Source organism: Phocoena sinus, chromosome 11 (assembly GCF_008692025.1).
Source record: "Phocoena sinus isolate mPhoSin1 chromosome 11, mPhoSin1.pri, whole genome shotgun sequence".
Classification (NCBI taxonomy): Eukaryota; Metazoa; Chordata; class Mammalia; order Artiodactyla; family Phocoenidae; genus Phocoena; species Phocoena sinus.
In genome coordinates this window covers 25,286,394-25,310,204 of record NC_045773.1, presented here as the reverse complement: position 1 = coordinate 25,310,204, position 23,811 = coordinate 25,286,394, and the positions used below count along the sequence as shown (strand labels likewise).

The following is a 23,811-nucleotide window of genomic DNA, read 5'->3' as shown; positions in this document are numbered from 1 at the left end:
TTACTGTGCAGATTAATAAGATAATGCGTGTGAAGGGCTTAGCAAAGGGATACCTTGTAAGGGCTTAGAACACATGAGTGGCTTTTGGTGTTGCAGGGTTAGCCTCTAACCACCAGGATACAATCTGCGTTTGCCAATCACTCTAAGCACCTCGAAAGAGGTAACTCTTTCTCCTCCCCTTCCCAAGTACCAACGAGTTTTGCCAATGATAAATGGTGATTCAAAGTTGAACCACCCAAACAAAACATTACAAGAACACTAAAAAGTTCCCCATGCCATGCCGGTGGGCAGTGTTTCAAGGGAAGTATCAAGCTCTTCTTTCTCCATTGTTCCTTTTCCCTCAGTGGCGGGGAAAAGGCAGAGGCCTTCGATTTTCCCCTGGACACAGGGAAATGAGTGTCCTTGAACGTCAGCAGCAGCATAGGCATCATCCAGGAGTTCGTCAGATACTCAAATAATCGCACCCCAAATCTGATCTACTGAATCAAAGTATCTGGGGGTAGGGCCCAGGAATTGAAATTTTAGAATTCTTAGGCATGATAAAGTTTTCAAGCACTTGGCTAAGACACTGGGGTTCCCAAACCCAGCTAAGTGTCAAAATTGCCTAGGAAGTTGAAAAAAAATTTAGATTTGGGGTGCCACCCTATATCTGCAGATTTGGAATTTCCAGTGGTGACGACCAACATCTGTATTTTTAAAAAAGCTCTCCATGTGGCTCATGAACCACTGACTTAAAGCGAAGACAGCTCTAGTGTCATCTGGTGTCAAAGTAAGAGACAGAGTAACTGGTGTCCAGAGAAGAAGTGATTTAACACGTTTATTTTCACCCAGGCACCTCTCTCCATTTTCAACACACAACTCTGGTGTTCTCTGAGCACAGAGCAGGAAGCTGGCTACAACATGGGAAAGCTACTAGAGACAGGTTATAAATATTGAGAAAGAATCTGGGAGCCCATCTGGTGAAGATCTGGCACCTTTGATTATTGAAAGGGGAAACTGAGGCCCAGAGAGAGGAACTGGCTTATCCCCTTCAGTGATACAGAAGCAGCTGAATAGTACCCACGGTGAATCTAGAACTCAGATACCCTGACTCTAGTCCAGTGCCGTTAAAAACAAACAAAAACAAGAACTTTGAAATTCTCTTTAAGAACATAGACTCATTCTCTGGCCCATGGTTAAGAGTACGGGTCAGAGGATTGGGTGGGAACCCCAACTCTGCCACTTACTAGCTGTGAAACCTCCAGCAAGGTCCCAGCTCTCAAAGCCTCAGTGTCCTCATCAGCAAAATGGGTTGTTTCAAGGATCGGGCTGTTGTAAGGATTTAGATGAAATAATGCATACATAAAATACTTATTATAGTACAAGACACATAGTAAGAGTTCAATAAATGGTATCTATATGAAGTCAGATTAATTTTGTGGCTGATTCACATAACAATTGCTTGACTTTCTTGGGTAAGGTGACCATTTATTCAAACACAGGTACTAAGTGCTTATAATATACAAGGCTCCAATACGGGAGAGAAATGAATTGATGCTGACCCTACTGCCAAGGAAAAGGGGATAGAACACGTGTTCCAAGAACCATACTACAAGGGACAGCACACTAAACATCAAAGAGAGATGCAGGTAAGAGTCTATGAAAGTGGAGACGGAGAGACGACAGCAGTCTGAAGGACGACAAAGAGGCTTCCTGGGGAACAAGATACCTTAGTTACACTTTGAAAGAAGGGTATGATTTGAGCATGTGAAGCAGGGTGAGATCACCAAGTAAATCCAAAGGCCCAAAGGCTATGAGGTAGAACTAGGACGGGAGGGAAATGCAGAGAAAGGCGTGAGAGCAGGTTGCCTGAAGTGCAGGATTTGTGAAGGAAAGCTTAACAGATGAGACTGGACATGTGGATGTGCAAGGGGTGAGGAGGTCCACTGTCAATGGTCTGAAGTGCCAGATGGAGGAGTTTACAGTCGTTCACTAGGCAGTGGGGCGGTCTGTGAAGTAAATGAACAGGGTAGCCATGCAATCTTGTGCCTTGTCATCAGTAATCTGTTAGCAGTGTGTGGCAGGGATTAAAGAAAAAAGGCCAGAGAAGAAGCCAGATGGACATATATCTTAGACGTCAGTCCTAACGACAGAGGAAGAGAGAGGGAAAGAGGTCTACAGTCATAGTAGGGATGTTCAGAACAGGTGAGAAACGCATCTGAGAGGGAATTCAGGGAAACTAGTAACTGACCGGTAGGGTGATGGGAAGGGGGAAGGTTGGCATGACTCACTCTGAAGAGTGAAAGATTTCCAGGAAGGTTTCCTGTGTGGGCCACGAGGAACGTCAGGATACTATTAGTACTGAAACGGTAAGGGGGCATCTTGGGAAGAAAGATAAATTCCAGGAGGAAGACAAAGGGGCAAGGGTTTTGGAGCCAGATTCGTCCCTGAAGATAGAAACAGCCAGCTCGCATATTTTTCGTTTGTATGCCAGACCTTGCCCCCCACCCCCCAAAAAAAGGGCCAGATTGCAAATTAAACGCAATATAAACGGACTCCTCAAGGTCTAGACAGTCCTTCTGAAGTCCCGGCCCTCAGTTCCCAGAGAGTTACGACTCCGCAGTTAACACGTGCGAGCTGCCACCTAAAATTGCCAATAGAAACTAAGGTCCTGCGCAGTAAAACATACCACTGCTGGGGCCACTCAGCGGGGTGTGGAGGCGGGGAGGGAGGAGGAGTAACGGCTGTTTACAAACTTGACGTACACACGTAGCCCTATCAGTAAGGTTCTGGAATTGTGGGTTACAACCCTGGGATTTGGGTACACCCTGATGCCCTGGGTTCCGGCACCTGACTTGTGCCCACCCAAACCCCAACCTTGCTAAGAACAGAAAGATTGCAGGCGTCTTGGGGCAGTGGTGACTCACTGCAGCACCCCCTCCCCTTCGCCTAACTGCCGTCTCCGCCCACCCCCAAACCATGTCAACAAAGTACGGCGGCTCTGGGAGCTTTGCTGGGGGCTAAAGGCGTTCATCTTCGTCCTCGCATCCCAGCAGGCTAACCCTCCCCCGTCCGAGCCTTCAAGCTTGCCTCGCTCCTCACCCGACCCTTCGGTTGAGCAGCGGAGATAGATGAGACATCCAGATGCGGGACTCTGGAGCCACTCGTAGCAGCCCGTGGAGGGGGCAGCCAAGAGCCCCGGGTAAGTATCCAAGCTCCCACTTGGAAAAGGTAACGACGGGGAGTTAATGGGTGCTCTGAGGAAGAATAATCGTATCACGGGGGCGCACGGCGGAGAGCGCCCGTGCGCTGGGAGAGTCTGACCCGCGATAGTTTCTGCGTCACAGCGCGAGGGAGAAACGCACGTCGCTTGGGAAAGTCCTAGAACAGCTCTTGCTCGGGTCAGAACCTTACAACGGGTCCTCAAATATCAAAAGTGGAGAGGGCGGACACCGCGTGGGGCCCACTGGAGGGCAAATGGGGCGGGGGGGGCGTAACTAAGCAGGGGGTAGGGGTATCAACTTGGATCCCCTTTTAAGTGCGTATTTTGCAGCGCTGAGAGGTGGCCGCCCCGCCCTCTCGCCTTCCCTCTCTAAGGAAACGCGCGCCGCAGGTTCTCTTTTCCGATTCTCTGGCACCCCGTGGGTGGTAGAAATCCCAGAAAAACTGAAACCTCCTCCGGGCAGCCTCTCCAAGCTCTCTCCCAGTGTTTCTGCTTCTTGGGGCCACCCCACCAGCAGGGTGCAGAGTCGCACTGCGCCGCACCCCCATTCCCAGTTTCCTCCCTAATGCAAAGCGTCCAAGGAAGGCTCCGCCGCATTCCCCGCCCCCTGAGCCCTCGGCCCACCCTTCCGTTCCTGGGACGGGACCTGTTCCCTGTCAATCCAGCTCAGCCTCAGGGTTCCTGGCGCGTGAAAAAAGGCCCTGAGAGAACGTGGGGACTGTAGATTACGCAGCGCACTCCAAGACACACGGAAGGAACTCCCCATACCCGTGGCTGGGGATTCTCAGCCCACACCCCCGACTCAAGACGCGCCAATAAGGAGTCGGGTTCTCCCTGCGCTCAGCTGCTCGGCTCCTGGGCGGCCGAGTTTGCAGCAAGGAAGGACAACTCTCTCCAAGTTTGGAAACCGACTTCCCAGCCACCTACCGGTGCGGGGCAACACTCAGCTGAGTCGAATTCGGACCCTAGAAAGCTCCGAAACATCCAGAACTCCCCGGGGGCGGATGCGTGCGCTCCTCTCGCGCACTGACCGGTGTAGCCACCCAAAGCGTAGGACGCAAACAAGTTTGTAGCTGATACTTAACGCCAGAGCAGAGACGGCACAGTGAGGGTCTCAGGCGAGAGAGCAATTAAGTCTCCTAGAAGCGGGTGAGGAGGCGAGAGGGCAGGGGAGGGGTGCGCGTCCACTTACCATTCCTGAGCAGAGGCTGATGACGGCCGTGTGTTCGGACTTGGTATTGACATGGCCTTTGTAGAAACAGTGCTTGAGTTCCGCTTCCTCCTCAGAATAAAACTTTGTCTGGTTCACCCCGGGTGCCCCGAGGAGGGTGACAGTGAACATTGGAGCGATAAATCCGGCATGGGCGGTGAGATTAAATAGAAATTGCTGGCCGAAGGCGGAGAGGCGGTAATGCGCTTGGGTGTAGGTAACGGAGGAAGAGGAGGAGGCGAAGGCAGGCCAGGGGTCAGAGGCAGAGTTAAGGCTCCGTCGCCTTCTTTTGAAGTGTACGTTCGTGGGAAAGGGTTCTCCGAGAGCGTTCACTCGGATGGGAGACGCGATTTCGTATTCGCTCAGAGTCTCTAATAGTTTCACTGCAGAGAGAAGCAGAGGCACATGAACCAAGAATTCAATTTTCCACAAGTTTTAATTTAAAAATGAAGTGGGCGGTTTCGTCCTGAGTTATTTTCCAGCTTCCCCCTTCTCCCCCCCCCCCATTTGAATCAATCCCTTCACCTTCAGTCACTGGACAAATATTTGCTGAACACCTACTATGTGCCAGGAACAGTGTTAGGCGCTGTCGGAGCCAGACAATGAATAAGTCAAAACACATAACATGATTACAGATCCTGACAAATACCCTGAATAAAATAAAACACGCCACGATGGGGTGCCCCCGGTTACTAAGTAACTGTAGTTTGGGGCCTGGGGTGGCGAAGGAAAAAGATCCAGCTAAAAGAAGGGGGAGACGACAAAGTTCGTTCCACAGTGTGTCTCTCTCTAGAAATAGGCTGGGAATGACCTAAAGAAGGGAGAGGCTGCAAAGCGGGAGACCATTCTTTCTAGGAAAAGGATGAGAGAGAGAAAGAGAGAGAGAGAGAGAGGCCTCCGCTGCGGGGTGCCCGCTGTCGGACACGGAGGCTGGGGAGCTGGCGACAGGGGCGGAGGGGTCCCGGTGGCCGAGCCTCGTTACCTTGCCTCGGGTGCAGCCTGTCCCTGCGCACGGCCGCCGCGGCGTCTGGGCTCCCCGTCTCGGCCAGGTCCCGCACTAGGAGCGTTAGCAGTGTGGCCCAGGATACAAACTGCATGGTGCTCCCCACCCCTCCCCCGCCGCCCCCACTCCCCCCTCCCTCCTGTCCTCCTTGGCGGCTGCGGCGGCGACGCTAGGCAGCGGCCGCGGAGAGCGCTCGGAGCCCGGCGCCCGCCGCCAACTTTTGACTTTAGGAGTCGCTGAGGTCTCGCGGCGAGGGTCCCGTCTGCGCTCGGCTGAGCAACGCCGCCGCCTGCCGAGAGCTGAGCCGCTCGGGCCGCAGGAGGAGCCGGAGGAGGAGGAGGAGGAGGAGGAGGAGGACTGGGGCTCGGCTGCTCGGCCGCATAATGTCCAGGGAGAGGGCAGGAGAAGGCGCGGAACGTGCGCTCCGAGGCGCGCCGGGCGCCCTGTGCTGGCGGGGATAGCGGAGCGGCTTCTTGAATGGGGGGCTGGGGGGCGGAGGCGTGGGGGGGGCCGCGGGTCCTCCGCTGCTCAAGTACCCGGGTCCCCGCCTCTAGGAGGAGAGGGGAGGAGAAAGCGGAGGGAGCGGGGACCGCCTCCTCCCAGATCGAGTCCACTCCTCGGCCGCCTGTGCGGGACTCGAGCTCCCAGAGGCGCCGGGAGCGCTGGGGCAGCCCATTGCGGTCCCGCCACCACACCGGGACGGGACCGGTGTGAGACTCCCTGAGACTATCCTGAGACTCCCTGCCCTGGGGAGGGAGAGCGGAGAAAGTTCTCTCCCTTTCCTGGCGTTCCCAGTCTGTCTCTCTGCCGTCTCCTCTCTCCCTTCCGAATCTCTCTCCCTCGCCCTGTGTCTCTATGCCGCTCTCTGTCTCCCCGTTGTGGTCTCTTCCCCCCTCCCTCTCTAGTTCCCGCATCTCCCCCTTTCCTTTTCTTTTTCTCTGCTGTCCCCATCCCTCCCTCTTCTCCTTCCCCCTTTATGAATTTCTGTCCCTGACTACCCCCTTCTTTTGGTTTCTTACAAGTGAAAGTGGCCCAGCGCAGGAGCGCCTTCCCTTCCTACACTTTCTCACTAGGGCCGAGATTTGGCATCGGAGCTCCGCTCTCGGTTTAATCGCCTCAAGTCAAGAGGTTTAGAGTTGGGGTTCTTATTTTGCAATTCGCGGTGTATTACAAATCCATGGTCTCGTGAAAGTTTCGCAAAGCTTTAAAGCTGTGCTTTTCCCAACCTCCGTCCCCATCGCGAGAAGGTCCATAGCTTTCTGTACGTCTCGGGCCCAAAAAAGGTTAAGAACCGCTCTGGGCAGCGAGAGGAGGCGGGGACTTAGGCGCCCCCGACTGCCTCCGGGTTTAGAGATATGGGCATGGGGCGGGGGGGGGGGGGGGGGGGGAAGGTGGGGAGGAGTGCGAGGGGACTGTCGTGGACTCGAGGGGAAGCACCAGTGCCTGGAGGGATTTCTCAATCACTTCCGCTTGCTTTTTGCCAAAGAGATGCTTTGAGCAGCTCAAAGCTGACACTTCAAGCTATAACTGCCTCTGCCTTGGGATGCATATTTGGAAGTCAGAAGAATTCAGGCCAGAGAGGGAGGATGTGTTGGGGGGGGGGGGGTCGGGGGTGAGGAAAGAGAGAGGGAGAGAGGTGTTTAATCCCTGATGTTTCAAACAGTTTCTGTAAAAATGAGTATTTGCCCAAAAGTCCCAAAACGAGAGTTTTCTGTTGCTTGGTAGGCTGGCGCTCAAGGTTGAAAATACCAGATTGCCAACACCGGGGACCAAATAGCAATATTCTATATGTGTCCACTACTCTGGAAACATCAATGCATATATTTCTCCTGGAAGAGGGAAAAATGACTTGGCAAGACTGAAATTTCCTAAAGAAGTTGTTAACCCAGATAGACCAATGTTACCATTATCTGTCTGACTGGGATTTAGGATGGGTACACAACGTAAAGATGGCAAAACAGAAATACCTGTCAAGTGCACAATCAGATTTTTAAAGGGTAACATTTAAAGCTTTTTCTAAAACCTTCAAAGTAATTGACTAAAAGACATTTCTGCTAATACACAATCTTTCTTTCCATTATGTAATAAAAATTCCTCACAATCACAGTGTCTGAGGTTTGCTGAGAGTTTAGCAAGGAACAGAAAAATATCAAGAAATCAAACTATTAGGTGATTCCTATGGAAAATATTCTAGGACATCCACTATAAAATTACTCAAAAATGTAGCACGTGTTCAGTATTTCCCATTAAACAATTTTCCTCTTTTTCAATTTAAATCCTTCCTGAAAGAGAATCTAACAGTATAGAAATGATTATATGTAAGGGTAGAAGTTTCCTTTGTGTACTCTTTTTCCCTAGTTTTCTTTCTAGGACTTGGCATTAAAGGATGAACTTTGTTTACGGTTCTTTAAAATTGCTCCTAATACAACCAATCATTTCCACAGCTACTAGGGATGAAAACTACACAGTATCTCTTGCAACCTCCTGAGGTGACCAAGAGCCTGGATTTCTAAGTTTCTCATCCTCAGTGAGTCTGTTCATCCTTTCTTAAGTGTTATTAGCTTACCTCTGAATTTACATCTATAGACAAGTCTCAAAAAAAATCTTAGTAATATGTTTGAAATTATAAGAAATTAATAGGTAGATTGAGCTAGCTAACCATATAATTCAGGTCAAAATCTGAATAATAATAATGATAATAATCAACTTTGAGTACATACCATGTGCTACACCTTGTGCATTTAATACAGCATTTAATTCTTACAGCAGCCCTATGAGGCAGGCAGTATTAGTAATTTCATTTTACAGATAAGGATATTAACGTTTAAAGAGGTAAAATAATTTGATAAGCGTCCCCCAACTAGTGAGAGACAAACTCTAGTTTGTCTCAAACTCTGTTTCAGCAGTTTAGTCCAAGTTCATAATTATCATATATAATGAATAAATGAGAAATGTTGCTAGGTTTGGGGGGGTTGGTTTGGGTGAGGGTGGCTAAAATCATCAAGAGAATTGTCTCAACTGTCTTTGCTATGTATGATTTGTTTTTGGCTCTCTTACTCCTTTCTCTAAGGTTGAGTATTTCACGATAATCCTCTTAATCTATTTCATTCATATTTCATGATGTTCCTTCAGCATCTAGTACAGGTCTGGCACATAGTAGGAGCTCAAGAAATGTTTATTGAATGAATGAATAAATATAAACCTTCTATTTTGTTTCAATTGTGCTAAAATGACTTATCATATTTATAATATGTAATTATTGTATTAATGTATATAAATATATGTGATATATAAATAAATAATACAAGTTAATAAGTGATAAATAAATTTATACTTGATATCCTTTTAAGGAATACTTGCCACCAAATTTTAGGCCGGAAACTGACTGGAATAACTGTTCAGGAAAGAATCACAGCTACATGACTTTTTAGATTTTTGGTACATCTGTTAAAATCGTGTACAAATTAAAATGTGTATTGAGCCTCAAAACAACCAATAAAATGTAAATTATGAAAGAAAAATATATGTACATGCAGTTTGGAAGTTGGTTCTACAAATAAGAATATAACATTATCGGAGTGCAGGAGGGGAGACTGGATTCTCTAATAGCTGGCCCCTCACAGAAGTTTGCTCTGAAGGAAGAACCGCTTACTGAGATCACCTGGAGTTAATGGAAGGACAGATGTTAGCCCATTTTTTTCTCCCAGGCTTTACTGGAATTGAATGTTATTGTAGGTTAAATGGGAAGCTTCTTTGGCTGCTGCTTCATGAAAACTGAATCCCAGAGGAGTGATGATGGAGATTAGTCACTAGGGAGAGATAGTCTGGTGAACAGAAATGCGAAGGATGACATCCCAAATGACTTTGCAGAACACCAGTGAAACGAACAGGAAGGATATTTGAAGCAAATTTCCACAGAAAGGGAAAACCCACACCCAAACGATAGGGAGACACCAGGAGGCAGAATTAAAAGGAATTGTTTCCCGAGTGGTCAGTAGTAAGTGGTTTCAGGAATAGGTAAGTCCGTGGTACTGGGTAGCATAGGATTCTGGTAAATGAAGCACCAAGCTGGTGATGGTCAAACTCTGCAGCCCTGAGCGACACACCCTCTTTGATCCAGTTTCATGTTTGCAGAGTGGAGGTGGGGAGAAACCGTGTCATCTTTTACTTGCCACAGGGGAAATGATCTTAGTATATTTTTTAAAGCCTTCCAAATACTGACTTCAAGCGTAGCATAACATAGAGAAAGTAGTTTATATCATTTGTAATAATAACATGAGATTCTTTGCATTGAGTTCCTACTTTGTGCTAATTATTTATTCCTCATAGCAGTCCTGCTGTCTGGGTTCTACTCTCTCCATTTTACATATGATGAAAATTAGACTCAGCAAAGTTAAGTGACCTACCCAACATTACAGAGCTAGAATGTGCTGAGCTGGAATTTGACCAGGAGTCACTTTACCTGCAAAGCTTGCCATCTCTATGAATTAGAGCAGCCTAGTGACAGAAAGACGGTCACCTAATGGTTCTTGATCATTCAGCCTTTATACCTGGCCTTATGAGTATGATCTGTAAGAACATCCTTTCTTTAATGTGAATGCTAAATCTAAGTTCTAAATAACTCCTCTTGAGCCTGTGTGGAACATCATAGTCTGGTCTTTATGATGGCTCTAGATAGCTCATGACTAGCTTATGGCAGTTCTACAAAGGTGTTTACATACCAGGTGCTCCTTTCCTACTTATCATTCCAGAAGACCGTATTTTAGCTATTGCCCAGGCTTTGGAGCCCCAAATGAATCCCACTAATAATCAGGTGAAACACTTAGGGCCTCAGATCCTTATTCTGCCCCCTCTAGTATCCATAGAATGCGACCTTCAGACCTGGGTTCAACATCATAACTACACATGATTCAGAAGTGCTCAGATTCAAACCACTCTTCAACTAAAGCCAAGTTATAAAGCAATACAACGTGTGCAAATACAATTTCTCCATTTTCCAAAAGTCCATATTCAACATAGACAGTTGTTACAGATGTGCTAGCATGGAATCTGACAATGCTCAGAGTACTGTGGGATGCACCAGGATGCTACATGCCCCCTGAGCCCTGAACTTCTCCTGTCCTGCTTTGTTTCATCCCTTTTGTCTTGTTGTTTGGTGTTCTCTGTTAGACTTTAAACTACACAAGAGCAAGGAGGAAATCTATTGCCCTCCCCACTGTATCCCCTTGGTGCTACCTAATAGGCCCTCTATAAATATTTCTTAAATGAATGAGTTTACAATTGCTACAAAACTGTTTCTAGTTTTCAGAGCCAGTATTTTGTTTAATTTGTAAAAGTCATTCTCTCTCTCTCACTCACACACACACACACACACACACACACCTCTGCAGGAATGATGGAGGTAATCTCTTTCTCATGGGGAGGAAAGTCCTTTAATTAGAATCTTCTGGAGTAGAAATTTCCAGAGCTAGGCTTTCCCCAATGCCTACATCAAGATTGTAAGCGTGGAAAGTAAGAGACCAGTAGTGTGGGCACTTTCCATATCCTTTCCATATCCTGAAAAGAGGGTAATAATCACAGTTGCCTGCCTCAAAGGGATGCTGTGAAAATGAATGGACCGAGGTGTTGGCTTAGTGGCTGGCATATAGGAAGTGATCTCTAAGCATCCAAATCAGCAGCCTCACCTGCTGACTAACCCACCTACTAGTTAAGAAGAGCAGTTCCTGATTCAGTCTTACAGAGAAGAGCGCTGGCACCTAGCACTCCTTCCTCAGTTAACCTCCTACTTCCACCACTGAGTTATGGGCCTTACTTCTCCCGGGAAAGAAAGTATGCCATGTGCGTGCTTATATTTCATTGACTATGTATTTTTTCACATTCATCCTTGTTGTTAGCCCCCCTGTCCTTTTAAAACTTTTTTTCATTTTTAAACAGCTTTACTCTTTCTCATATTCTGCTTATATTAGCAGTTCCTGTAAGTCAGACTTGGTATTTTTTCAAACATTGGGCTTTTTTTCTGGCAGAATATATATATATATATATATTTTTTTTTTTTGGCTGCGCTACCACTCGTTGTGGTGTGTGGGCTTCTTATTGTGGTGGCTTCTCTTGTTTGTTGCAGAGCACGGGCTCTAGGTGCACGGGCTTCAGTAGTTGTGGCACATAGGCTTCAGTAGTTGTGGCTCGCGGGCTCTAGAGTGCAGGCTCAGTAGTTGTGGCGCACAGGCTTAGGTGCTCGGTGGCATGTGGGATCCTGCCAGACCAGGGATTGAACCTGGGTCCCCTGCATTGGCAGGTGGATTCTTAACCACTGTGCCGCCAGGGAAGTCCCTCTGGCAGAATATTTTAAACAGCCAAAACATTAGCCAAAACACGATTTTCCCATAGAACATTTACAGAAATATATTTTTGTATGGTAAACAATATTTACATATGCAAAAATGTAATTTCCTCTGCCAGATGATGCATAATAGGCTGTCTACCATAAAGGTATTTATTACAGTAATGGTTAACCTTTGTGATTGCTTACCACTTCTAGGCACAATTGATAAGACAGTATTCAATCCTTCTGACAACCCAATGAAATAGGAATGCCGTGAGCTCCACTTTTGAGAGGAAGAAATAAAGACACAGAGAGGATAAGTAACTGGCCCAAGGTTACACAGCTAGTGAGTAGCTAAGTGGGCCTTCACAGGTAGGCTTTCTGATTTCAAGGCGTATTGTTAAACCATAATATTATATTGACTCTCATGTGTATTTATGCTTTTTTAAGCTTAATATAGGATAAACTGTGATGGTCTGGAACACAATCTCAAAGAGTAGAAATCTATACGTTAGAAAAAATTCAGGTATCAGGTCAACTGGGGGAAGAGGCCTATAGGGGGTCTGGTTTAGGGAGTCAGTCACAAATGGTGGGGCTTCTGGATATCAGTCCAACTGGGGTTGAGGAAGAGAATTCCTTTCCAACGCCCAGACCACTGATTGACCTAACTGTAAGACTGGCCCTTAGGAACACTGCTCTTCTTCAGTGGTCTCATGGCAACAACCATCCTTATAGACTGTCAAGGCCCTCAGTTCAGCCCAGTATCTTTGTGCTGTTCAGGCCATACTGTGGCCCTTGCTATTACAACAGCATATGGCCGAGAGGCCTGCCTTAGAGTTATAAAGTAGTGCAGGATTTGAATTCCCCGTGAGCTTATGTGGAAGCCTGCTACAAAGATGGTCTTCAAAGAGCTTTTCAAAATATCTCAGCTACTGTGACTACCAAGGACAACGGAGAGGGGCTAGGGGCAGGGAGAAATACCTCCATTTTCCAAATTAATGTGCAAAAACAGATGCATTGCATGCAGCAGCTTGACGCAGTAAGGAGATTATGCGACATCAAATCAGCGCCAGTTGGAAATGGTATATTCACCCTGCACCATCTTTGTATTAATTGGCACCAATAACACAAAATAGGTTGCTTCCTGAAACGTAAGCCTAGTAATTAGCGCCTTGTCAAGTCCCTATCAGAAGCTGGCAATGAAAAAAATGGTTTTTGTTTTTTTTTCCCACTTAAAAACAGGTCTGACAGTACATATCTCTGGCATTCATGGCAAGCATAACTGGAATAAAGTTCAGCTACTGCTGGGCTCTGTGCTAGAGGTACAGTTACAAAAAGCAAGACGTTGGAGGTATAATTTTCTCCTGGGCACTCGCACCATGGTGGTGATGCTGCCTGAATCCTGATTACAGTCAGCAACGCAAGTTCACCCACATACATTTTTTACACTTCTTACAGCTGATTATTCAGTTCATTAATTCTCACCACCAATCTGGACCTCATGGAACTTATATTTGCTCTAACGTACCTTTTCCGACAGAACGGAAGTCACAGTAGACTTCCCTGAGCGGTGACTGGCCCTCGTGTCCAGGAGGGCCAAAGGTCCTAAAAATTGAAAAGAGACACAATTCAAGACCCTGTCCTCCCCACTTCACTAAGCAGGTGTAAAGGGAAGGGAACCATCAAGAGACAGTAAATGCAATGAAATATTAGGCAGTTATTTAAGAGTCAGGAAGAGCAGTATGTTTTAGCATATAAACATGTCCAAGGTATATTATTAAGTAAGTGAGTCACAGTGTGGTTTGTGTAATTGGTTCCTTTAGTAGTATAAACAAAATAAAGCAGCAAAGCCTCAGCCTGTGCCAGAAAAGGATCCGCATAGGAAAAAAAAAGTCTAGAAAGATGGATACACATCATATTATAACCATATGACTGTGATCTCTGAAACTGGGAATTATGGAGATCGTTTACATTTTTTACATTTCTATGATACCCATTCTTATATTGTTTACTTATGTTTACGACGAGAATATATTATTTTCTTAATGAGACCAGTAGTTGTTTTTGTTTTAATAGACAGTATATAAAGAAAATATGAGGTTGTCACCACCCTTAGGCAAAAGTTTTCTTATAAATTATGCATAATATTAGCTTTTTCTGTAACATTCAATATGTGTTTCACTATTTGAAAATAACCTTATATATATTGTGTATATGTGGACAGGTGCTAAGAAGAGATTTATGATAGCTAAGTCAGGCTTCTGAGTGAAGTTTGAGGGGAGCTTGTGATTTAGACAGAAATAGAAGCAGTTGATATACGGTAACTGTGGATTTAAAACGTGGTTAGAGAATAATAACTGAGTAGCAGGAAAAAGTAGAAGCTTACCCAACCCCTGACTATATAAACAAGGAAGACATTTGTTTGTTTATTCAATAAATATTTATTGAACACCTACTATGCACCATGAAGTTTGCAGATAGCAGAAGAGCTCACAGTCTGGAGGGAAGGGAAACATAAAATAAGTAAATAGGTGAACAAGTATATAATTAAACACTGTTCTAAGTATTGTGGAGGAGATTAAAAGGGAGATAGTTGAGATCAGGTGGACAGAGAAAGCCTCTTTGAGAAGTGCTAGTTAAATGGAAGCCTAGATAGTAAGAAGGAACCAGCCCCTTAAACAACAAGCAGAAGAATATTCTCGGCAGAGAGACCAGCAGGACAATGTCTGAGATAGGAAAGAAGTGGAAGGGTTTCAGAACCGAGAGGAGCCCTTGTGGTTGGAGTTCTGTGAATGAAAGGGAGGGGATGGAGAGTGGGGCTGCAGGCCAGTGAGCCAGGAGCCAGGTGATATGGGGCCTTCCAGGTGAGGAGTTTGTATTTTACTCTGAATGTAAGGGCAAGCCACAGAAAATTCTTAGGCAAGGAGACAGCAAGACACTTCTTTCATTTTGAAAAAATCCCTCTGGCTGCTGTGTGAACGATGGGATCAAGGAGGCTATTGTGTTGTTCAAACAAGGATGACACTGGCTTTAACTAGGGTAGTGGGAGTGGAGGTGGCAGGATTTAGATATGGAGAAAGTATATTTTAAAGACAGAATCAATAGGACATGGTGAAGGATGTTATCATGGGGATGAGAAGTGGGGGCATCAAGAATGAGTCCCAAAATGATTATGCAGAAATTGCTGTCTTTTATATATACAAATAACAACCACATAGAGAATATAAAAGAATAAAACCCCACATACAATAGCAACAAAATCACTGGGGATAGAAATAACAAGGAACATACAATGCCTGTAGGAATACTATTTTAAAACACTAATGAGGACTTCAGAGATGTGAGTAGATGGAAAAATACCATATTCTTAGGATGACGGAATGTCACCAAGGTGCCCATTCTCCCTAAGACAGTTTATAAAATGACTGGAAACACAATATCAATACCAACATTTTGTTTCTGTTATTCTTCTTTTGTTTGATTGAGACAAAATTGAACAAAAGTTTATTTGGGAAGATAAACAAAAAAACAGCTTGGAAAACTTTGAAAATGAAGAGCAACGTGGAGAATCTAGTATTAATAACAGATATTAAAATATAATGGAAAGCCTCAGTAAATAAACTGGGTGATACTGGACTGCGAATGAACAGAAAACCCAGTGGAAGGACTAGAAAATCCAGAAACAGATCTGACTGGGACAGTTTAGTTTCTGATAGAGATGGTTTCTGAAACTGATTGGGAAAACTTGGACCAGTCACTATGCAGTGCTAGAATGACTTGGTAGCCATGTGGTTTAAAATTAATTTTTAATAATAAAAACTTAAAGTTGATGTTGAGGATGTGGAGAAAAGGGAACCCTTGTACACTGTTGGTAGAAATGTAAATTGATGCAGCCACTGTGGAAAACAGTATGGAGGTTTCCCAAAAATTAAAAATAGAACTATCATATCACCCAGCAAATCCACTCCTGGGTATATATCCCCAAAACCCCCACTAATTCAAAAAGATACATGCAGCTCAATGTTCATAGCTGCTTTATTTACAATTACTAAGATATGGAAACAAGCTAAGTGTCCATCAACAGATGAATAGATAAAGAAGATGTGATATATTTATACATATATATGTACAATGGAACACTACTTGGCCATAAAAAAATAACAAAAATTTGCAGCAACACGGATGGACTTGGAGGGCATTATGCTACATGAAATAAGTCAGACAGAGAAAGACAAATACTGTATGATATCACTTATATGTAGAATCTAAAAAATACAACAAACTACTGAATTACCAATGGTGGGAGGGGCAATGTCAGGGTGGGGGAGTGGAAGGAACAAACTATTGGGTGTAAGATAGACTACAAGGATGTATTGTACAACATGGAGAATATAGCCAATATTTTGTAGTAACTATAAATGGAGTATAACCTTTAAAAATTGGATAAAAATTTTTTTAAAAAGTTAAATCTGTACCTCATACTTTAAAGTACATGCTTGATCCATATCAAATGAATAAAAATTTGACTGTAAAAATTAAACGAAAACAGGCTTAGAAAGAAACAGGAGTGAATAATTCCTTTCTATCTGTGGCATAAGGAAGACCTCCTAATGCTGACTCGAAATGCACAAGCCACACAGGAAAAAAAAAACTGAAATATTTAACTTCATTATGAAACAAATAATGTTCTACTTGACAAGAAACATCATAATCCAAATCAAAAGTCAGATGACAAACTAAGAAAATGTTCTGCTCATAACACAGAGAGAAATCTTTCCTCAATCCAAAAGAAAACTCTGCAAAAGGTATCAATTAACAGCTCACCACAAAGGAAATACAAATGGTACAAGCTCGTGAAAGTATACTCAGTTTTATCATAATAAAAAAATCCAAATTAAAACTATACCAAGGGCTTCCCTGGTGGCACAGTGGTTGAGAATCTGCCTGCCAATGCAGGGGACACGGGTTCGAGCCCTGGTGTGGGAAGACCCCACATGCCGCAGAGCAACTAGGCCCGTGAGCCACAACTACTGAGCCTGTGCGTCTGGAGCTTGTGCTCTGCAACAAGAGAGGCCGTGACAGTGAGAGTCCGGCACACTGCGATGAAGAGTGGCCCCCCGCTCGCCGCAACTAGAGAAAGCCCTCACACAGAAACGAAGACGCAACACAGCCAAAAATAAATAAATTAATTAATTAATTTAAAAAAAAGAAAAAAAAGAATCTGTTACAAAGTGAGGAAGGCGATCCTCATTAAAAAAACAAAACAAAAAATCCCTATACCAACACTAGTTTTTCAGCTATCAGGCACAATACTGATAAATACAGTCAATTATTAAGACTGGGGAACTCTAGTACATTGTTGTTGAGTATGTAAATTGACATAAGCCCTAAGAAGGCAATACATCTATCAAAACTGCAAAAATCATATACACTTTGACCTAGCATTCTACGTGTTATATAAATGAGATATTTTTGCATATGTAGAAAAATGACATGCACAAGGTTCTTCGTTGATTGCAGTATCATTTTTAAAATAAATTTATTTATTTTTGGCCGCCTTGGGTCTTCGTTGCTGTGCGCGGGCTTCCTCTAGTTGCGGCGAGCGGGGGCTACTCTTCATTGCAGTGCGTGGGCTTATTATGGTGGCTTCTCTTGTTGCGGAGCATGGGCTCTAGGTGCGTGGGCTTCAGTAGTCGTGGCTCGCGGGCTCTGGAGCGCAGGTTCAGTAGCTGTGGCGCACAGGCTTAGTTGCTCCGCAGCATGTGGGATCTTCCCGGACCAGGGCTCAAACCCCTGTCCCCTGCATTGGCAAGTGGATTCTTAACCACTGCACGACCAGGGAAGTCCCTGCAGTATCATTTCTAATGGCACAAAATCACAAGGAATGAAAACATAAACTATAGGGACTGATTAAATCAATTAAGATACATGCATACAATGAAAGACAATGCATCTGTAAAAGGAATGGGACTTCTTGTGTATGTGTCTGCGTGTGTAAAGGATGCAGAAAAATAATATTACATATTTTTATTTGCTTATGTATTCTAAAGAAAGTCTGAATGGATACATAAGAAACGAAGGAAGGAAGAAGACTGGGAACTGGACATAAGGGGATGTATTATTCTGCTAAGGCGCATATTAGTCAAGGTTCTTCACAGAAACGGATCCAAGACTCTCTGTGTGTGTGACGTAGAGATTTATTATAAGCAATGGGCTCCTGTGTTTATGGAGGCTACCAAGACCCAAGCTCTGCACAGTAAGTCAGCAAGCTGGAGGCCCAGGAGAGCTGATGATGGTTTAATTCCATCTGAAGGCCAGCCAGCTGAAGACCCGGGAAGAGGCTATGTTTCAGTTAGAGTCTGAAGACAAGAAGCGGCAGATGTCCCAGTTTCAAGGCAGTCAGGCAGGAAAAATTCTAAGGGAAGGTCAGTCTTTTTGTTCTCTTCAGGCCTTCAAGTGGTTGGATGAGGCCCACTCACGTTATGGAGGGCAATGTGCTTTACTAGGTCCACTGGTTTAAATGTTAATCTCATCCCAAAACACCCTCGCAGAAACACCCGGAATAATGTTTGATCAAATATCTGGGCACCCCGTGGCCTAGTCAAATGACACATAAAATTAACCATCATAAAACACCACAGACTGGGTGGCTTACACAACAGAAATTTATTTTCTCACAGTTTTGGAGGATGCAAGTCCAAGATCAAAGTACTGCCAAGGTTTTTCTGGTGAGGCCTCTCTCCTTGGCTTACAGATGGCCACCTTCTTGCCGTGTCCTCACCTGTCCATTCTTCTATACAATACATTCCTGGTATCTCTTCCTCTTCTTACAAGGACACCAGTCCTATTTAATTAGGGTCCCACCCTTATCTCATTTAACCTTAATTATCTCTTTAAAGGCCCTATTTCCAAATGTAGTCACTTTGGGATTAGGGCTTTAAGATATAAATTTGGCAGGGACACAATTCAGTCCATAACAGGGGGGTAAGGGTGGGAGACACTTTCATCGTTTACCCTTTTATACCTACTGGGTTTTAAGCCACCAGAATGTATTACCAATTTTAAAAGATTTTTTAAATGAATTCCACATTTCTGCTTCTAATGACCTGGAGGACATTGGTGCTATTTGTTGGGATGGAGAAGGCTGAGGGAAAAACAGTTTTGGCAAGGTGGGAGTGGGGTGGGGAGCACTGGAGATGTGGACGAGGCACCCTAGTGGTATGTCAGTGGGGCAGCTGGTGTTCAGGAGAGGAGTTGAGGTTGGAGGTGAGAAAAAGGAAGTCTTCTCCCTGTTTACAGAGCCAGGGAAAGGCAGGAGATCACGTGGGGCAGCAGGTCTCAAATTTGATTTAACGTGCTTCAGAATCATCTGGAGGGCTTGCCAAACCTACACCTAGGGTCCCACCCTCCAGTTTTTGATTTGGTAGTTCTAAGGTCAAGCCCAGGAATTCACACTTCTAACAAATCCCAGGGGATGCTGGTACTGCTGGATGGGAACCACACTTGGAGAACCACTGGCCTAAGACAACGATTCTCCATTCTAGCCTCCTAACGGTAGAAAACAGAAAGCTAAGAAGGAATAAAACCCATTACCTGGGATCCACCTCCCTGCAGGCCAGTGAAGTCAGAACCTCTGGAAAGTGGGCCTGGGCACTGGTAAATTTCAAAAGCTCCCCATCTGATTCCAATGTACAGCTTGAGAAGAGAGCTTCTGACCAAGGGAAAGACACACTGGAGAAACAAGAGAAGGCCAAGAAGGAAGACCTTATGCTGCTACCTTTGAAATGACCTGGAGGCAAGGAGGGACAGACCAAGAGATTGAGAAGTAAAGAGTTGAAGGGAAAACCAGGACCCCCACACATGGCAGGCAGTCACAAGCCAGCAGGCTCTGTGCTGGACTCTGGCAATGCAGATACAAATAAGACCTACACAGCCTTCAAGGAGCTTCCTCAGCGTTAAGGACCAAGCTGCTCTTTTAAAAAAGCAATGCCATCATCTATCCATTTCTTGGTGTCTGTCCTGGAGAAATACTTGCTCACAAGCCCAAGAATGCAGGTCAAGGGACTTCCCTGGTGGTTCGTGGTTAAGACTTTGCCTTCCAATGCAGAAGGTGTGGGTTCGATCCCTGGTCGGGGAGCTAAGGGCCCACATGCCTTGTGGCCATAAACCAAAACATAAAACAGAAGCAGTGTTGTAACAAGTTCAATAAAGACTTAAAAATGGTCCACATCAGAAAAATCTTAAAAAAAAAAAAAAGGATGCAGGTCAAGGCTGTCATGGCAGCACTGCTTGTCATAGTGAAAAACTGGAGATGGCATGTCCTCAGCAGAAGGATGGCTGTGTTATAGAAAATGGTATGTTTATATGGCACAGAACCCTCTACAGCAGTTCAAAGGAGCGAACCAGGTAGAGAGTAACTGGCAATATCTCAAAAAATATTGTTGAAGGGCAAAAAGCAAGTTGCAGCATGATGTGTATACCATTTAGGTGAAAAACAACTGACACATATGTGTATTTGTGCATAAAAATATAAAAAGAGGTCTGGAAGGATGCTCTCTAAATTCATACCTGGAGAAAGGGAGAGGGGACAAATTTGAGGGTGATGGTAAAGGGACTATAGATTTGTCATGCTCTTAAAATTTTTAAGGCTTTTGATAAATGTACATATTTACTTTTATCAATGTTGTACTAATTTAAATATTTCAAAGTCATTTATGAAAGTCAGTAATTGCTAGCAAATCTGAAGTTAATGTATGCACGCACTAGAATTTTTGACTTTATGTTCGGTCTTGAAATAACAGTCTCTGTGTCCCCCTCCTGATTTGGGGGTTAATTGGAGATCTTCAGTGACCACATGAAATATTATCTCCCAATCCATTTCCTAAACTGAGAAAAGGGCAGAAACTATAACTTCAAAGGAAAAAAGCCATTGCTTGGCCGTTAGTCTTCTCTGAATTTTTCTGCCAAAGAAGCACGTTTGAAATAGCATTTCAAAGATACAGACAACTTCCCCAGAGCCTTGCCTGGCAGACATTCTAGTTATTCAATCAAGGAGCTATCCTGGAATGCAATTCTAACAAGGCAGTCGAGATTTTTATTTTGCAGGCTTCTGACTCTTAAATAGCAGGTAAACAATGCTGGGAGATTCTGGAGATAAAGATTTCGAAATCTACTGAAGTACACATTAGCCGGACCATATCTGTGACTTTCTAGACAAACAGGTACCTCGGAGCTACCTGTGTTGACAAACCTCATTGTCTCTCTGGGAAGCGATGACATTTAAATCCTTAGATACTTATTTTCAGAGTCAGAAGACAGTCTCTTTATGTAAGTTCCAGGAAAGCAGGGACCGCATCTGTATCATTGTCATTGTTTCTGCAGTACCTAGCATACCGCTTGGCGTACAGTAGGTGCTCAGTAAACATTTGTGGAATGAATGAAGCCACACAAAAGAAAGATAAAAACAAAATCAGGGATGAATTCTACATAATGTTGAGTAAAAGAAACCAGACACAGAAAAGCGCATCCTATATTTTCCACGTGTATAATGTTAAATAACACACACAATTAATTGGTGGTGAGAGAGAATGGTTACTTTGGTGGTGGGTAGTGATCTGGAAGGGCACAGTGGGGGCTTTTGGGAGGCTGGTTACTCTCTACTGCTTGATCTTGGTGGCGGTTACAGGGATGTGTTCACTTTGTGAAAGTTCATTAAGCTATATAATTATGTGCTATATAATATATTGTGCGCTTTGCTGCACGCATGTTATTTTTTTTAAGTTTACTTAAACTAAATGAAAGTCACTTTTTCCATTAAAGAAGTCACTGTTAAATAAATGTACATTAACTGAAGTTTTGAAGTTTTCATCCTTTGTGTCACAGATGATGTCACCCCTGGAAAATTATTTTCCAACCCTAAACGTATTTTCATTTTGTATTTCTGAAGAGAAGATGTGTAACATCACCTCCAGGGCTTAAAGGCTTAGCTCGCCCTCTTCTAAGGTATTTGCTCTTCCTTATTGGAATTCAGCTGCTGGTAAAACACCTGTTATAGGACTGGAGGCAGCTCTGCTATTGGGTCTTTAGCACCCATTCTGTTTCCTGCCCTTACTCTTTTGAAATTTCTGACCCCTTGAACAGAAAAGGAAGACTACTGAAAGAAAACCAGCAACTTCAGAGATGAGCAATCTGGGGAAAATATGTGACATTTTCTACCATTTAATAACCACCAGACTCACTAAATCTTCTAATTTTTTTCTTTTCTCTCTCTCCCTCATTCTTTTTTCTTCTTTTCTTCTTGATAACAAAAACATTTTAAAAAATCCTTGAACCTAGGAACCCAGAAGTTTAACTTACACTTATTTCCTTGTACATGTACAAAGTGAGGGAATTACAAGGTAACTCACAGATACGTTGTCTGTAACAGCAAAAGCTTGAAGGCAACTGAACTGTCCATCAAAAGGGAACTTTTAAAATATATAGCATTCAACAATAGAAAAGTACATGACAGCAGAAAAGAATGAAGAGGCTACATTTATGAGATATAGCAAGTGCAAGGTCCAGACAGTGTGTTTAGACTGCTACCATTTATGAATACATAAATGATTTCTGGAAAGAACACACAGGGAACTGTGGCCCCCAAAGGGGGATGGTGTACCTGGGCAGGAAAGAGACTCCCCCAGATACCTTTGGTTCCATGGACATTTAAACCATATTATGTACTGTCTCATCAAAAACAAATTTTTAAAAACATAAAATAATACTTTTGGCAATGGTTATTAGAGAAAGCCCTGATTTTGCAAAGGATGTAGAACAGAGGCAGAATCTCATGCACCATTGTTGGAAGGGGAAAATGAGATAACCTAACAGGAAGGCAATTTGTCACATATCAAAAACTTTCACATTTTCCTTTTGACTGGGTATTTCTAGTCCTAGGAATTTATTTTTAAGAATGTAACTGTAACTATTAAGACAGTGATGAAAGACGTTGGAGAAGACAGATAAATGGAAAGATATTCCATGCTCATAAATTGGAAGAATTCATACTGTTAAAATGCCCGTACTACCCAAAGCAACCTACAGATTCAGGTGCAATCTCTGTCAAAATTCAATGGTGTTTTTCAAAGACACAGAACAAACAATCCTAAAAGATCCCGAATAGCCAAAGCAGTCAGGGTGAAAGAAACACAAAGAAAATAAAAAGTGGAAAGAAGTGAAAGAAGAACAAAGCTGGAGGCATCACGCGTTCTGATTTCAAACTATATTACAGAGCCATAGTAATCAAAACTGGGTGTACTGGCATAAAAACAGACACTTAGATCAATGGAATGGAATAGACAGCCCAGAAGAAAATCTATGTACCTATGGTCAATTAACTTTTGACAAAGGAGTAAAGAATATGCAGTGGGGAAAGGACAGTCTCCTCAATTAATGGTGATGGGAAAACCAGACAGGCACATGCAAAAGAATGAAACTGAAACCCCTATCTTACAACACACACACACACACACACACACACACACACACACACACACACACACACACCTAAAAATGAGATTAAAGACCTGAATATAAGACCTGAATCCATAAAACTCTTAGAAGAAAACATAGGCATTAAGCTCCTTGACATTGGTCTTGGCAATGATTTTTTTAGATTTGAAACCAAAAGCAAAGGCAAGGAAAGCAAAAATAAACAAGCGTGACTACATGAAGCTAAAAAGCTTCTGCACAACAAAAAAGAAATGATCAACAAAATGAAAAGGCAACATATGGAATGGAGAAAATATTTACAAATCATGTATCTGATAAGCAATTAATATCCAAAATATATAAAGACCTCATATAACTCAACAGCAAAAGGAGCAAAGAAACAAACACAATCCAACTGAAAAATGGGCAGAGAGTCTGAATAGGTATTTTTCTGAAGACATACAGATGGCAACAGTTACATGAAAAGGTGCTCAGTGTCATTAAGCAACAAGGAAATGCAAATCAAAACCACAGTGAGATATCACAACATACATATTATAATGACTATTATAAAAAAGGCAAGAAATAATAGGTATCAGGGAGGA

At 43.8% G+C, this 23,811-nt stretch overlaps 1 protein-coding gene and 1 long non-coding RNA gene across 2 annotated transcripts in view; one reads left to right on the top strand and one right to left on the bottom strand.

Annotated features, from left to right (window-relative positions):
* ADAMTS9 (ADAM metallopeptidase with thrombospondin type 1 motif 9) overlaps nucleotides 1-5,509 on the bottom strand; it is a 172,844-nt gene extending 167,335 nt beyond the window's left edge. The window contains exons 1-2 of the mRNA XM_032648471.1: nucleotides 5,395-5,509; nucleotides 4,395-4,795 (exon numbers count right to left, since the gene is read on the bottom strand). Coding sequence (XP_032504362.1) covers nucleotides 4,395-4,795; nucleotides 5,395-5,509 — 516 coding nt within the window. The remainder of the gene's footprint in view (nucleotides 1-4,394; nucleotides 4,796-5,394) is intronic.
* LOC116761953 overlaps nucleotides 2,777-23,811 on the top strand; it is a 108,494-nt gene continuing 87,459 nt past the window's right edge. Inside the window, exon 1 of the long non-coding RNA XR_004352177.1 lies at nucleotides 2,777-3,181. This is a non-coding gene — a long non-coding RNA (uncharacterized LOC116761953). The remainder of the gene's footprint in view (nucleotides 3,182-23,811) is intronic.